Here is a 16,788-nt window from a genome sequence, read left to right as displayed (position 1 = left end):
GATCTGTGGGGTTTCGTACGCTCCAGATAGTAAGCAAGAGCCCTTTTACAATCCAAAGTATGCAGAGCTTGTTCCCCAGAATGAGAATGAGGTTTTGGAAAGAAAACAGGTAAAACAATGGATTGGTTGAGATGAAATTCAGAAACAACCTTGGGGAGAAACTTTGGATGTGTACGCAGAACCACCTTGTCATGGTGAAAAACCGTAAAAGGTGGATCTGCAACCAGTGCATGAAGCTCACTGACCCTCCTGGCAGAGGTAATGGCAATAAGAAAAAGTACCTTCCAAGTGAGAAATTTGAAAGGAGAGGTAGCTAAAGGTTCAAATGGAGGTTTCATTAAAGCGGAAAGAACCACATTGAGATCCCAGATAACCGGAGGGGCTTTAAGAGGTGGTTTCACATTGAAAAGCCCACGCATGAACCTGGATACCAGGGGATGAGCTGAAAGAAGTTTTCCATGGACTGGCTCATGAAAAGCTGCAATGGCACTGAGGTGGACCCTGATGGAAGAGGACTTCAGGCCAGAATCAGACAAAGAAAGAAGATAATCCAACAACGTCTCCACCGCTAGGGAAGTGGGATCAAGATGATGAAGAAGACACCAGGAAGAAAACCTCGTCCACTTTTGATGGTAACATTGTAGAGTGGCTGGTTTCCTGGAGGCATCCAGAATGGAACGAACGGGCTGAGACAAAAGAGTATCAGTCGAGTTCAGCCCGAGAGATACCAAGCCATCAGGTGTAGAGACTGGAGGTTGGGATGCAGAAGAGTTCCCTGCTGTTGCGTAAGCAGAGAAGGAAACAGAGGAAGAAGAAAAGGTTCCCTGGAACTGAGTTGAAGTAGAAGGGAGAACCAATGTTGCCTGGGCCACCTCGGAGCAATCAGAATCATGGTGGCTCGTTCCCTCTTGAGCTTGAACAAGGTTCTCAACATGAGAGGTAGAGGAGGGAAGGCGTACAGGAACAGATTCGACCAGTCGAGGAGAAAAGCATCTGCTGTGAGACGGTGTGGAGAGTAAAGTCTTGAGCAGAAACGGGGCAGCTGGTGATTGTGAGGAGCTGCAAAGAGGTCTATCTGAGGAGTGCCCCATTGAGTGAAGATAGACTGTAGAGTTACAGGGTCGAGTGTCCACTCGTGAGGCTGGAGAATTCTGCTGAGTTTGTCCGCTAATGAATTCTGTTTCCCCTGAATGTAAATAGCTTTCAGGAAGAGATGATGGTCTATGGCCCAATTCCAGATCTTCTGGGCTTCCTGGCATAAAAGGCGAGAGCCTGTCCCACCCTGTTTGTTGATGTAGTACATCGCAACCTGATTGTCTGTGCACAACAGAAGGACCTGAGGAAAGAGAAGGTGTTGAAAGGCCTTGAGGGCGTAAAACATCGCTCTGAGTTCCAGGAAATTGATTTGATGCTTCTTTTCCTGGGCTGACCAAAGACCCTGAGTCTGGAACTCGTTCAAGTGAGCTCCCCATGCGTACAGAGAGGCGTCGGTGGTGATGACTAGTTGATGAGGAGGCTGATGGAACAGAAGACCTCTGGATAGATTTGAGGATACCAACCACCATTGCAGAGACTGACGAAGAGATGATGTCACAGATATGTGTCGTGAGCAAGAGTCCGACGCTTGGGACCACTGGGTCGCAAGGGTCCATTGAGGAGTGCGCAGGTGAAGACGGGCATGAGGTGTGACATGAACTGTGGATGCCATGTGTCCCAAGAGCACCATCATTTGTCTTGCTGAGATGGACGGCAGAGGAAGTACCTGGTGACATAGAGACTGAAGGGTCTGAAGCCGATTGGATGGCAGGAAAGCTCTCATGAGGAGTGTGTCTAGGATCGCTCCAATGAATTGAAGTCTCTGAGTGGGAATGATATGAGATTTGGGTAGATTGATCTCGAATCCCAGAAGTTGCAGAAACTGGATGGTTTGGTTGGTGGCCAGAAGGACCGCTTGGGCAGAAGTGTCTTTGATCAACCAATCGTCCAGGTAAGGAAATACCTGCAGGTGGTGAGAGCGCAGAAAAGCCGCCACCACAATGAGACATTTGGTGAATACCCTTGGAGATGAGGCAAGACCGAAGGGCAGCACCTTGTACTGGTAATGACAATGATTGATCATGAATCGGAGATATGGTCTTGAGGTTACATTGATCGGTATGTGAGTGTAAGCCTCTTTGAGATCGAGGGAGCATAGCCAGTCGTTTTGATTTAGAAGGGGATAAAGTATGGCTAAAGAAAGCATCTTGAATTTTTCTTTTACTAGATGAATGTTGAGATCGCGAAGGTCCAGGATGGGTCTGAGATCTCCTGTCTTTTTGGGAACTAGAAAGTAACGGGAGTAGAATCCCTGCCCCTTTTGATCTAGAGGAACTTCCTCTATAGCGTTCAGAAGGAGGAGGGATCGGACCTCCTGAATAAGGAGGGCTGATTGAGGACTGTTCAAAGCAGACTCTTTTGGCAGGCTTTGAGGTGGGAGAGTCTGAAAGTTGAGAGAGTAGCCGTGGCGGATGATGTTGAGGACCCATTGGTCCGAAGTGATTACTTCCCACCGGCTGAAGAACAGAGAAAGTCGACCTCCTATTGGTTGAGGCAGGAGAACAGGAACAGGGATACTGGCTATACTGCGGAGAATGAAGTCAAAAGGGCTGTGACTTCTGCTGAGGAGGTTGTTTCGCAGGTTGCTGCTGTTGCTGCTGTCGGGGAGGCTGACGTTGCTGTTGCCTCTGACGTCGAGGTTGTTGAGCAGTGGTAGGCAATGGACGGGCTGTGAAACGGCGTTGATAAGCCGATTGCTGCCTGTATGGTCTTGGTGGAGGAGGCTTCTTTTTATTCTTGAGCAGGGTATCCCAGCGCGTCTCATGAGCCGAGAGCTTTTGGGTGGTAGAGTCCATGGAATCCCCAAAGAGCTCATCCCCTAGGCATGGGGCGTTGGCTAACCGATCTTGATGGTTAACATCAAGCTCGGATACCCGAAGCCAGGCCAAACGGCGCATAGCCACCGACATAGCTGTCGCTCTGGATGTAAGTTCAAAGGTGTCATATATGGACCTAACCATAAACTTACGAAGTTGGAATAGAGACGACAAGCAGGAGTGAAAAGATGGATGTTTTCTTGAAGGAAGATACTTCTCGAAGGAAGCCATGGTGGTAAGGAGATGCTTTAAATAAAAAGAAAAATGAAAAGCATAATTACTAGCTCTATTTGCTAACATAGCGTTTTGGTAGAGCCTCTTACCGAATTTATCCATGGCCCTTCCTTCTCTGCCAGGAGGGACAGATGCATACACACTGGCTCCTGAAGTCTTTTTAAGGGTGGATTCGACAAATAAGGATTCGTGTGGAAGTTGAGGCTTGTCGAACCCAGGAATGGGAATTACCTTGTATAGAGAATCCAGTTTACGTGGGGCCCCTGGAACAGTTAAAGGAGTCTCTAAATTTTTATAGAAAGTTTCCCTCAAGATGTCATGAAGGGGAAGCTTCAAAAATTCCTTTGGAGGCTGATCAAAATCAAGGGCATCCAAAAAAGCTTTAGACTTTTTGGATTCAGCCTCCAAAGGAATGGACAAAGACTCACACATCTCTTTCAAGAAATTGGAGAAAGAGGAAGTGGTCTGTTTGGAGGATGGGTCAGGGAGAGCCGAATCCTCCTCCTCTGAGGAACATTCTCCTTCAGAAAGAAAGGGTTCCTCTGAGTCCCCCCACAGATCAGGGTCTCTGACATGGGAAGAATGGTCCCGAGACTCAGGTGTCGATGTTTGCATGTGTCGGGTTTTGCGTACCGACTTACCCGACCTCATCGATACCGAGTCAGGCGATGTTATCGGTCGCACCGGTGCCGAAGTCTGTACCGATTGATGGTGAGCTGTCGGCTCCGGTGCAAGGACTGGCATCGATACCGATGAAGTTAGGTGAAGCGGTACCGAGACAGTAGAAGCAGGTAAGACAGGTTCGACAACCGGTACCGACACGGGTTGATGTACAACCGGTACCGATGGCTCGGTGCGGACTGGCACCGGAAGGTTCGGTGTCATTATAGCAGGAAGGAGTCGTTCTAATTGCTCCTTAAGCTGCACATGAAGGATGGCCGTAATGCGGTCATCGAGGGATGGCACCGGTACCGCTTTTTTCTTCTGCGGTACCTGCGGTGCCGCTCTACGCCCCGGAGATGAGGAGCCCGATGTCGAGGGACTCACCTCAATAGGGGCGGAGCGCTTCCGCTGGCGTCTAACCGGCGGCAGGACTGGGCTCACTGCACTCGAGGCCGGAAGACGTTCCAGCGGGGAAGGCTTCTTAGCCGGCTTACCTGACTGTTGGGATGCCGGTGTGGAATCACGCGGCGTCGAAGACGAGGGTGCCGACTGAAGCGGTGCCGAAGCCGGAGTCGAAGGAACGGGGTCGGACATCTCGGCACCGAATAACAAACGCTGTTGAATTAAGCGATTTTTTAAAGTTCTTTTCTTTAAAGTAGCACAGCGGGTGCAAGAAGAGGCCTGATGCTCAGGACCCAAACACTGCAAGCACCAGTTGTGTGGGTCCGTGAGAGATATAGGCCTAGCACACCGCTGGCACTTTTTAAAACCCGGTTGAGGGGGCATGAAAGGGAAAACGGCTTCCGCCAAATCGAAGGCCGAGGCTTCGATGGTGGCAGAAGGCCCCGCCGGGGAAAAACCGAAATTGAAGAAAAAAATGTAAGATTGTTGTTTTTTTTTTTTTTTTTTCAAAATAAAAGAAAGGTTAAAGAAATCAAACGTTTACGCGAGCGGGAAGGCAAGTTAAGAAAAAATTTCAACAGCCGTTGAAAACGCGTCTTCTTAGCTCCGCGGAAACTAAGAAACTGAGGGACCGCGCGCCTCTGTCGGGCGGGAAGGCACTCGCGCGTGCGCGGTGCGGCCGAGCTAGAACTTTCTAAAAGTTCTTAGAGTGAGATCACTCTAAAATTGTCCGTACCGGGGCTCCGTCGGTGCCGTCACCCATCAGTCAAGAATAGCTGCCTGCTTGTCCTGGGATAAACAAAGATACCAGTAGCAGATGTTTTCCAAGGACAGCAGAATACATATCCTCACATGTGGGTGATGCCATCTGATGGAGTCAAGCATGGGAACAGCTATCCAAAAAGCACAGTTACTTACCGTAACAGGTTTTATCCAGGGACAGCAGGCAGATATTCTCGCATGTGGGTGACGTCATCCACGGAGTCCCGGTACAGACAACTTTAAAAGTGCATCACCAGTTTAAGAACTTAAAAAGTTTGCGAACTGCCCGCACCGCGCATGTGCGAGTGCCTTTCCGCCTGATGCAGGCTCGCGGCTCCTCAGTTCCGTAAGCAAGCTAAGAAGCCAACCCAGGGAGGTAGGTGGTGAGAAGATCTGCCTCTCTCCCTGGATAACACCTGTTACGGTAAATAACTGTGCTTTATATCTCAGGATAAGCAGGCAGCATATTCTCACATGTGGGACTCCCTAGCTTACTAGAATGGGATGGAGGGAGTGTTGGCTATTAAGAAAATTAATTTTATAATACTGCTTGGCCAAAGTGACCCTCCCATCTGGAATTGGATTCCAGACAGTAGTGAGATGTGAATGCATGAACTGAGGACCAAGTAGCAGCTTTACATATTTCATCAACAGGAGTTGAGCGTAGGAAAGCAAGAGAAGCTGCCATAGCTCAGATCTTATGGGCTGTGACACAACTCCCAGTTGCAGCCCAGCCTGAGCATAAGACAAAATTATACAAACCGTTAACCCTGTAGATATAGTTCTCTTAGATACAGGACGGTCCAACTTATTAGGATCAAAGGAGTCGAAAAGTAGAGATGATTTATACAGCTGAATGCTCTTTAAGAAGGAAGCCCAGGCTCGTTTGAAAAGAGAGTATGAAGAGTCATTTCTCTAGAAGGGGAATGAGTCTTAGGAGAGAACACTAGAAGTACGATAGATCGATTTAGATGGAATCCGTGAGTACTTCTGGAAGGAACTTGAAATGGGTGCGAAGCACAACTTTGTCATGATATATAACACTGTGAATGGTGGATCCGCCACCAGTGCTTGAAGTTCATTCATTCTTCGAACAAAAGTAAGAGAGATGAGAAAATACCATTGCCCAAGTGAGGTATTTCAGATAAGACACTGGTTCAAAAGAAGACTTCATAAGTCTAGAGCAGTGGTTCCCAACCCTGTCCTGGAGGACCACCAGGTCAATCGGGTTTTCCGGTTAGCCCTAATGAATATGCATGAGAGAGATATGCATATAATGGAAGTGAGAGGCATGCAAATCTGCTCCATGCAAATTCATTAGGGCTAGCCTGAAAACCCGATTGGCCTGGTGGTCCTCCAGGACAGGGTTGGGAACCACTGATCTAGAGAGAACAATATTGATATTCCAAACTACTAGAGGTGGTTTGAGAGGCGATTTAGTAACGTAGTAAATGATGGCAGATAAAAGACCTGAATGGTCCATCCAGTCTGCCCATTAATTATACCTATTACAAATACATGATTAAATTAACTTGTCTCTTCTTTGATATTTCAAGGTCATAGACTGTAAAGTCCAACTGGTAAGGTCTGCTAATGAATCTGGACAGAACAGGATGAAAAGTTAGCTGTTTACAATCAGCTGGGCTGTGAAAAGCACTGATAACACTGAGATGAACTCGAATCGAAGTGGTCTTGAGGCCTAAATTGGATAAATGTAGAAGAAATCCAACACTGCAGATATAGAGGTGTATATAGCATCATGACGATGAAAAGTACACTGTGTCCATTTCCGCTGCTAACACTGCTGTGTAGACTGTCTTCATGACACTTCTAAAATATGTCTGACAGGATGAAAAAGATAAAACTCAGTCCATGTCAAACCTGAGAGGTACAAAGCTATCAGGTGTAAAGCCTGTAGATTGAAAAGCAGGAGAGATTCGTGACTGCATTAGAAGAGATGGAAAAGTCTGAAGAGGCATTGGTTCCTTGATACTGAGCTGAGGTACAAGGGAGAATCAAGGATGTCTGGGCCACTGAGGACCAACAGAATCAGATGGCCAATTCTTGATTGAGCTTGACAAGATGAGAGGGACTGGAGGAAACGCATAAAGAAACTTGCATGTCCAATCCAGAAGAAACGCATCAGATTTCAGGCGTTGGGGAGAATACTGCCTAGAGCAAAATTGAGGCAAATTGTGATGGGGGGGGACACGCAAATAGGTCTATCTGAGGAGTCCCCCAAAGAGAGAATATGTGATGCAGAACTGTAGAGTTGAGCGTCCACTCATATGGCTGAAGAAACCTGCTGAATCTTTCTGCGAGAGAATACTGCTTCTCTCAAATGTATACTGCTTTCAAAATTATATTGCGGGCAATCGCCCAATTCCAATTTTTCTAGGCCTCTCTTGTTTATGTAACGCATTGCAACCTGAACATCCGGGGGGGGGGGGGGGGGGGGTTAGGAGAATGTAGTTAAGTCACAATGTGCTGAAATGTTACGAAAGCATCATATATCACTCTGAGTTCCAAATGATATAAATAGAAAAATTGGTTCTAGTAGACTAACAACTTTGAGTGCGTCCAGATAAACCCAGCAAAGGGTAGGAGGACGTGTGCGTGGTCAGAACCTTCTGATGTGGAGGTATGTGGAACAAAAAAAACCTGGAAAGCAAGAAAGAGCTCATCCACCAATGCAGAGCTTGTCAAAATGTAATGTGTTGAGACAATAGGTCACGAGCTTGAGACCACTGACATGTAAGAGTCTATTGAAAGAAAGACAGATGTACATACAAGAGTCTATTGTGAGAGAGAGAGGGAGACATGTTGCCAATAGGGATAAAGGAGAGAGGAAGAAAAGTTGGACTCATGGGACAGAGAGTGATGTTGGTTGGGGTAGGAAATGAGGTCCGGAGGAGAGGAAGCGTGCAGGAGGCAGAAAGAAAAAATATTGGATGCACAGTCAGAAGGAAGTGCAACCAGAGACTAATGAAATGACCAAATGATTTTATTTTCAATTTAGTGATCTAAATGTGTCCGTTTTGAAAATTTATATCTGTCTAAATTTGGCATTATTATTTGTCTATTTTTCTATAGTTGTTACTAAGGTGACATTGCATATTTAAAGTCATCTGCTTGACCTCTTTGATAAAAACCAAACCCAAATATAAATTATAATTAACATTTTCTCTGCGTACAGGAGTTGAGATAGGAATAGTCAGGGACCATTGCACAGGTGATGGGCCTGGAGGGCCGCCGCGGGAGAGGACTGCTGGGCGGGATGGACCTCTGGTCTGACCCAGTGGAGGCTAATTCTTATGTTCTTATGTACAGTGTGATTTGTGGGTTTTTAAAAAAATTTTGTGGCTACCATTATATATTAATAAGGTTATATTGTGTGTATATGAAAAATGAATGGAAGAAATTGCATTACAATTAGTACTATTATGTGAGTGGAGTCAGGGGTGGAGCTTGAGCGGGTCTGGGGTGGAGCTTGGGTGGAGGTACTCAGTTGATATTTGTAAGACTTAGGGCTCCTTTTATGAAGGTGTGCTAGCGTTTTTAGCGCACACACAAAATTAGCATGCGCTAGCCGAAAAACTACCACCTGCTTAAAAGGAGGTGGTAGTGGCTAAAACCGCTAGTGCACCTTTGTAAAAGGAGCCCTTAGGGGATACTTGGCTTGAAGAAGTTGAGTTAAAAATTCTGTTTTAAGCTGCTGATTCTTGTGATGCACCTCACCAGGATGCCACAATGACACTCCAAAATTTTCCAGTAGTAAACAATGACTGTACCTTACAGATAGGCTAAATAAAAATTACAGAGAACAAGTGAGAACGGATTAGACACCTACCTGCTTGTTTAATGGCCTGAATAAACAGTCCCTCCAAGTCACCAGGGCAAGCTAGAACAAATAAATAAAAACATTTATTGAACCACAAAATAACTTCAGTTGACAAATGATGCTGAAGCTTATTATGCATTTGCTATCTGAAACAATTATCTTCTAACTTTTATCATTTGGGGAAGGAATAGAGAAGCAGATTTTCTCCTAAAGTATTTCTTTATTCCTAATCAAGCTCATTAAAGTTCTGACGCATTTATTCAATCTGTAGAGGGAACTACCATTGCCTCTGCCTTCTATTGGAAATACCATCCTCTCAGTAATGTGATGAGTGGGAAGAGAACTTCTCCCTCTCGAACATACAAGAGACACCTGGATATCAAAGGTGAGCCAAATCATCTTTCTGCATCTCCTGGAGATGTGTTTCTTGCTTAAACATATACACTTACCATTAGGCTAGAGATAACTGTAATGAAATAAAGACCTAAAATAATCTATGCGTGGAAAAAAAAATGAAGGTAAAGTAAAAGCAGCATCTTTCACATTTATATTTATTTGGTCCACGCATTCTCTCTCTTTCTCCCCTTCCCACACCCTTCCCCAGTACCACACTTCGCTCTTCAGCCTCAGTTATCCAAACAGTAAGATACTGTATCTGCCCATGGCTGGCAGGGTGTAAATATGTGCTAGTATACATACACACCCCATACTTCAAAAGACAAAATTTTCTAGGCCCCCAAGTGCATTTTATATCCTATATCTCATATATATGATAATGCTACAGATCATAATGTCTAACAGAAATAATAAAAAATCTTAACATCTTCTTTCTCTAGGATAAATTACATTAAGTCATAGTGAGAGCTGAAACTAAAAGACTTGGAGCTAGATTCTCAAAAATTTGCATTATAAACCTGATGGGCCGCTGTCACATGCATTATTGTAGTGATTTTTTTTAAAAAGCAAGCCATTCTCAAAAAAAAAAAAAAAAAAAGCTCATGCAAATGGCGTTAGCGGAGAGTAGCAAAGGTTCACTAAATCTGCATGTGCCCATCACTGGTGATCGCGATGGGCATATGCGCAAACAGACACCCCACAAAAACCCAAAATTGAGCCACTGAAGTCAAACAACCTCCCACCCCCACGGCAGTGGGAGAGAAGCCCACTCTCACTGGCCGCCAAGCAACGCACCCTGACCCCCCCCCAGCAGCGGGAGAGATGTCCACTCCTTCTCACTACCGATGTCAAGTGACCAGACCAAACCCCCCCCCACCGCAGCAGCGGGAGATATGCCCACTCCCTTCCACCGCCAAGAAATGCACCGCCAAGAAATGCAAGCAGCGGGAGAGATGTCTACTACCTCCCACCATGCATCCCCCTACACATCCCCATGCCTCTGATGATCCCCTGCCCTTACTTACTATGCCCTTACTTTCTTGCTCCCTCCGGCCAGCAGGCCCACCTCTTCAAAATGGCAGGCTTTCCCCTCCCCACCAGGGAGAGGCCTAAAGCTTTGGAACAGACACCTATGGCCTCTTTTACAAAGTTGCACTAACAGTCCCGAAGCCCATAGACATTTAAAGGGCCTGGGGGCTGTTGCCACGCGGCTTTGTAAAAGAGACCGCTTATTTATTTCATTTTCTATCCTGTTGTCCCCAAAGAGCTTAGAACAGCTTACAGGTTGAACATACATAAAAGACAGTTAACAGTTATGCTTTGCCATAATTACAGTACAGTTTATGATACAATGTTTTTTTTATCCTAACTTGTTATATACTAATAGGTCCAATACCAATATACTTCATATACGGTTTATAGGTCACAGTTTGTCAAGGTTTTCAATACAAGTTTTTCAAATACAAGATTTTCAATACAAGTTATTATTCTAGCTTGACACACACTAGGGCAGTGGTCTCAAACTCAAACCCTTTGCAGGGCCACATTTGGTTTTGTAGGTACTTGGAGGGCCTCAGAAAAAATAGTTAATGTCTTATTAAAGAAATTACAATTTTGCATGAGGTTAAACTCTTTATAGTTTATAAATCTTTCTTTTTGGCTAAGTCTTAATAATAATATTATAATTTATAGCTAAAGAGACATATGATCAAGAAACTGTTTTATTTTGCTTTTGTGATTATGATAAACATACTGAGGGCCTCAAAATAGTACCTGGCGGGCCGCATGTGGCCCCCGGGCTGCGTGTTTGAGACCACTGCACTAGGGATATAATACCAATATACATAATATACAATTTACATTTCTTTGTGATCCATTGATCATGGTCAGTGGAGTTAAGATGAAGAGATATGTTTTAATTGCTTTCCTAAAGCTAAGGAGGCCTTCATGGGATCTGATCTGCGGGGGCAGTCGATTTCAGTGGCTCAGTATGAAGTCCGAGTATGCACGTCATTTCGCAGTTTCTAGTTGTAAGGCACAGCCAGGGGGCATTTTGAGGCAAATTTCATCCTCTGAGCGGAGGGGCCTGTTCAGCACGAATAAAGGGAGCTTAGCCGTTACATAGCTCGGTGCCATGTTGTGCAATGATCTGAATGCTAGCATCAGGCCACGGGCAGCTAGTGTGCCGATGTTAAAGCCTGGGAGACAGAGTCACAGGCATGGAGATTTTTTAGAAGTTTGTTTTATATACATTGGAGACGATGTAAATATTTCACCATTAGACTGTTGAATAACACATTGCAGTAATCCATGCAAGAGAGTACTAAGGCATAGAGTAGTTGGGTGAAATCAGATTCTGAAAAGTAGATCCTCATTTTTCAGAGTTAAAATGATGAGGATACCACCTGAGAGAGATGGTTGGAAAAAGATAGGAATACTCCTTGATGGCAGTTGAGTCCCAGTATAGTGAGGGTTGGAGGCGGCTGCAGCATTCTTTGTGGATCCAAAGGAATTTCATCTTGGAGGCATTTAATTGCAATTTGTTGACAGATGTCCAGTTTCTTATTTCCAAGAGGCAGCTTAGGAGTTTTGCACCTAGGATTTCTTCTAGTGGGTGATATAGTTGTATGTCATCCACGAAGGAGTGGATCTGTATTTCGTATTTAAGGGCTATGTCTAGGACAAATCTGACAGAGATTGACTAATAGGAGGGATAGCAGAGCCCCCTACAGAACACCGTATTTGATCGGTCTCGGTGTTGATAATGCATCGTTGAGATGAACACATTGGGATCTCTTTTCAGGAAAGAGGTGCACCATCAGATCAGGGTACTGGTTTTTGTGGTACAGACAGGGGTTTGTGTGGTGAGTTGACTGTCTTTTTGGATAAAGATTAGGTTTAGGATGTGGCCGGCAGAGTGAGTCGGTAAGTAGACTATTGCTGGAAGCTTAGGTCTGACAGTGAAGTGATGAAGTCTGCCAATGATCCGGCCTTGTTTGGCTAGCTTGTGAAGTTGTCTTCTAGTATGTTGACTTGGTTGTATGTGATGATCAGATAGTAGGTCATCTAAGAAGACCATTGGAGAGTGCAGTGCTCTGTATATCAAGGCAAAGGTTAGGTCTCTATTGTGACCTACCAAAAAGGTACAGCATCCTCAGGTCCATATTTTGCAACCTTGGACTGACCTATGGAACAGGCGGTAGTGGGGTGGTTGCTATAGAATGCCTAGACAATGGCTCTACATGGCTTGACTGGAAGCAGAGGAATAAAAGGGGTGGAATGAAATTCTGGCCGCTCTATGGTAGTCTTCTGGCAGATCTGACTGTGCAATCAAAATAACTTTCAACAAAAGGAATGGAGGATGAAAACTCAACATTTATTAAAAAAAATAAAAAATACTCCACTTAAATAGCTGCTCTGGCATAGCAAGGAAAATCAAATTTTCATGGACGCCCCCGGATCATTAGTGATGTCATGAGGAGGGCGTATATAGTTCACTGGCCGAGCACAGCTTTTGCAACCTGATGTAAAGAAATACACTGTCCTTCAGATATCGCGGGGCACACCTTTGTATACTCAGGTAAACCAGTAGTAATAATTTATACTTAATTCTGAACTCAATTTTCAGCCAAAAAAGCTTAATATAGTAATCTGTTACATGTTCATTTTTCTGGAGCTGGAATAACACCCTGATAACAGAATTTTGTGCTATCTGTAACGATTTCAACACCACCCCCGGAATACCTAACAGTACCACATTACAGTTTTCAAATACAGACAACACTAGCACCTGAAATTCCCTCATGACACATAATGGTACAGCTTACTTACTACCATATATATTTGAATAAGTTGATTTGAATATAAGTTGATCCGAATATAAGTTGAGATCCCCTTTTTCCCCCCAAAAGGAGGAAAAATGGTTGATTCGAATATAAGTCGGGCAACTTAATATTCAAGTGCCTTGCCAGGCTCTGCACCCAGCTCCCTTTCTGCCAGGCATTGCACCCAGCACCCTTCCTTCCCTTCCCTGTCAGGCATTGCACCCAGTCCCCTTCCTTCTTCTCCTCCCTCCCCTGTCAGGCTCTGTACCCAGCACCCTTCCTTCCCTCCCTCCTTCCCCCGTCAGGCATTGCACCCAGCCTCCCTCCTTCCTTCCCTCCCCTGTTCTGCACCCAGCACCCTTCCTTCCCTCCCATGTCAGACTCTGCATCCTCCCTCCCAGGTTCTGCACCCTGTCCCCCTCCCTGTCCTAGCCTCATACCTCTACTGCCAATCCCCTGTGGAGGTGCAGCGAGTAGGAGCAAACTTTCCAAGTTCATGCCCCGCTGCTAACTGGCTGCCATGAGATTCTTCAGAATTCCCGGGAGCCAGTAAGGAAGCTGCTCAGCACCGAGCAGAAGCACCAAATCACGCACCTGCTCGTGCTTCTCAGCGGCTGAAGAATCTCGCGGCAGCCAGTTAGCAGCGAGGCAGGAACTTGGAAAGTTCGCTCCTGCCCGCTGCACCTCTACGGGGGATCGACAGTAGAGGTATGAGGCTAGGACAAGGAAGGGGACAGAGTGCAGAGCCTGGCGGCAGCCTGCAATAATTTTGGAAGGGGGTGTATTGGCTTGAATGTAAACCGGGACCTCCATTTGGGCCAATTTTTTGGCCCAAAAATCCCAGTTTATATTCGAGTATATATGGTAAGTGCAATTTGTAGTACACTCTTTGATCAAACTTGACACATGCTGCCTAAATTTTAGATGTGAATCGAGAAAACACCAAGATAACGAAATTCCGAGGACAACCGAACATCAGTGTCCAGTATCCTCCAAGTGTCCAAGTGATGCATACCAACTATACTGAGTTGCACCTTGATAAAACTGAATTTTGAAAATAAATGCTGAAAGATGTAGTCAGTATTTAAATAGTTGTGCAACACAAGAAGGGTGATCTAGGACATTGCCTAACACTAGATTGCAAGCCCTTTCTATTTAAAACCTTATGATGCATGTGACGACATCCTCTCTCAAGTCAGAATGACTCTAGATGCTTTTTCAGTCAGACAAACAATCTTGTTACATTCACTTCAACACCTAGGCTGTGAGGACCTGAGACTAAATATCAGGATGGAGCAATATTACCTTTTCTGGTGAGCAGTGCCAAACAAGTCCCTTGATCATTTTCTTTAGGGACAAGTTTCACGGGGGCAGACAATAAATCTGCCTTGATTCAAAAGAGATTAATGAGTACCAGTTTCCTGGTACCCTCTTAGTTTCACTACATCTTTTGCAATTAGAGGTATTACAAAGAGGGTAAAATAACTTACCACTCAAGAGCCATAACCCAGTAGGGTATAATAACCCAGTAGGGTATAATGGAGGCAATGCAATAATTACAAGTTTTAATCATTGTGTTATCTTTATAGCCACAAATCACATGCATTCAAAAACAACAATTTTAAAATGAATACTCCCCTACCACCCTCGTTATCTTTTCAAAAATAAATCAATAGGAAATTTGTGCTTGATATTTCATGATGTCCCCTTGTTCAAGGGCAGATGGTTGATAAGCATACCCTCAACTAACAACTAATAAGGTACCTCAGCTAGGCAAACCTAATTCATTGTCATCATTTAACTTAGATTTTTAATTAAAAAACATAACCATGTCCAAGAAGCCCTGAAAATAAAGTAAGCATAATTAGGAATTTAATTCAAACCCTCATCAAATTAAGAATAGAAATAAAAATTGAACTAGTAGCCCCAAGAAGTCACAATTCAGAATACAGGCAGTCCCCGAGTTGCAGACACCCGGCTTAAGTACGACTCATACTTAAGAGCACAATTGCGGCTTCATTTGATTTCACTGAGCAGTATTTCCAGTGGCATAGACTCCTGCACTGCTCCTGTAGCAGATTCAGGAATGATGTATGGCCACATTAAGAACAGTGTGTGGTTGGGCATGCTGTACCTTAGAGGGAACTAGTAGGTACAGCTGGCCTTTTTGTCAGCTGGAAGCAGAGGTAATCAGCAAGAATCTTAAAATCTACACGTTCTGAGTTACATACAAATCTGACTTAAGAACAGATTTTAAAACGTAACTCGTTCTTAACACGGGAACTGCCTGTAGTCAAAACTGCAGAGCAGAACAGTCTAGGCTCCAACATCCAGACAACTCAGAAATACCATTCTGCCATGAGGAACAGAAGCTAGAGCACCAAGCCCCTGAATATAATAAGGTCAGCCCCAGAACAGAATTCACGGAAATACTCCAGCTCTCAGCTTTTTGCATAATGAAGAACAGGCATGCAGAGTGCTGTAGAATGGTGAATACTACTATTACTTCAGTACAGCACAGGGCCCAGTGTTCTCCCCAGAAATTTTTTCCAGCCGGGTGACATGAAAAAGTAGCCGGGTGGGGCGGGACGGGGAAATTTGGTGGTGGGGAAAATTAAGGGCTTCTTTTACTAAGCTGCAATAGCGTTTTTAGCGCGTGCAGAATTGCCGCGCTACACGGCTAGAACTAACGCCAGCTCAATGCTGGTATTTGTGTCTAGCACGTGCGGCAATTCTGCGCGAGCTAAGCGTGTGGTAAAACCGCTAGCGCAGCTTAGTAAAAGGAGCCCTAAATGTGTACTATTTGTATTAATTAATTATTATTAGTTATTTTCCAATGCTCAATATAGCAACCTTTCTTAAGGTTTGACACTTGTTCCATAATTTTTTATTAATTTTAAGAAGTATCCAATTCTAGAAGTGAATAATTAGATATTTGCCCTCTTTCAAATAGTATAGAGCAGCGTCTCTCAAACTTTTTTTTAACTCCGGCACACTAAACGGAGCAAATGTTTTTTGTGGCACACTAAATGCAGCAAATAATTTTCATGGCTGGAAAAAATTTCTGGGGAGAACACTGTTGCCGTTAGTTTTCAAGGTCCAATCACGTCAAAGACTGATGCTTATCTGGGCAGTTGTATAATAAAAAGAATGGATAAGATAACATGAGAAGTGAAATTGTCATGAATCAGAGGGATACATACCCTGTAGGTCCTAAAAGCAGGCTTGTGGATTAGATATAAACTATGAAGGCAGTGGTGTACCTAGCATATGTGACACCCGAGGCCCATCATTTTTTTTACCCCCCCCCCCATCTGTATGAAAAACATGATTTTTAGTAATAATCCACACATCACACATGAGTGAGTACCTAGGAAAAGGCAGCATCTTACATACTGCAATGAGCAGTACAACATCAATAGTTTCAAGTTTCAAGTTTATTAGGATTTTATATACCGCCTATCAAGGTTATCTAAGCGGTTTTTACAATCAGGTACTCAAGCATTTTCCCTCTCTGTCCCGGTGGGCTCACAATCTATGTAATGTACCTGGGGCTATGGAGGATTAAGTGACTTGCCCAGGGTCACAAGGAGCAGCGCGGGGTTTGAACCCACAACCCCAGGGTGCTGAGGCTGTAGATCCAACCACTGCACCACACACCACACACCCATTGTAAAACTAAACAAGCCAGACTAGTACAGATCAATCCTACACAGTCAATCCTAACTGAAAACCATGTCTTTCGAACACACAG

General features: G+C 44.6%; 1 protein-coding gene across 2 annotated transcripts in view; it reads right to left on the bottom strand.

Annotated features, from left to right (window-relative positions):
- CUL1 (cullin 1) overlaps positions 1 to 16,788 on the bottom strand; it is a 275,377-nt gene that overhangs the window by 166,868 nt on the left and 91,721 nt on the right. For both annotated transcript variants that reach the window (XM_033930314.1, XM_033930315.1), the window contains one exon: positions 8,824 to 8,874. In XM_033930314.1, the coding sequence (XP_033786205.1) occupies positions 8,824 to 8,874 (51 nt within the window). The remainder of the gene's footprint in view (positions 1 to 8,823; positions 8,875 to 16,788) is intronic.

The sequence above is a fragment of the Geotrypetes seraphini genome, chromosome 2 (genome assembly GCF_902459505.1).
Source record: "Geotrypetes seraphini chromosome 2, aGeoSer1.1, whole genome shotgun sequence".
Classification (NCBI taxonomy): Eukaryota; Metazoa; Chordata; class Amphibia; order Gymnophiona; family Dermophiidae; genus Geotrypetes; species Geotrypetes seraphini.
This window is presented reverse-complemented; position numbering and strand designations above follow the sequence as displayed.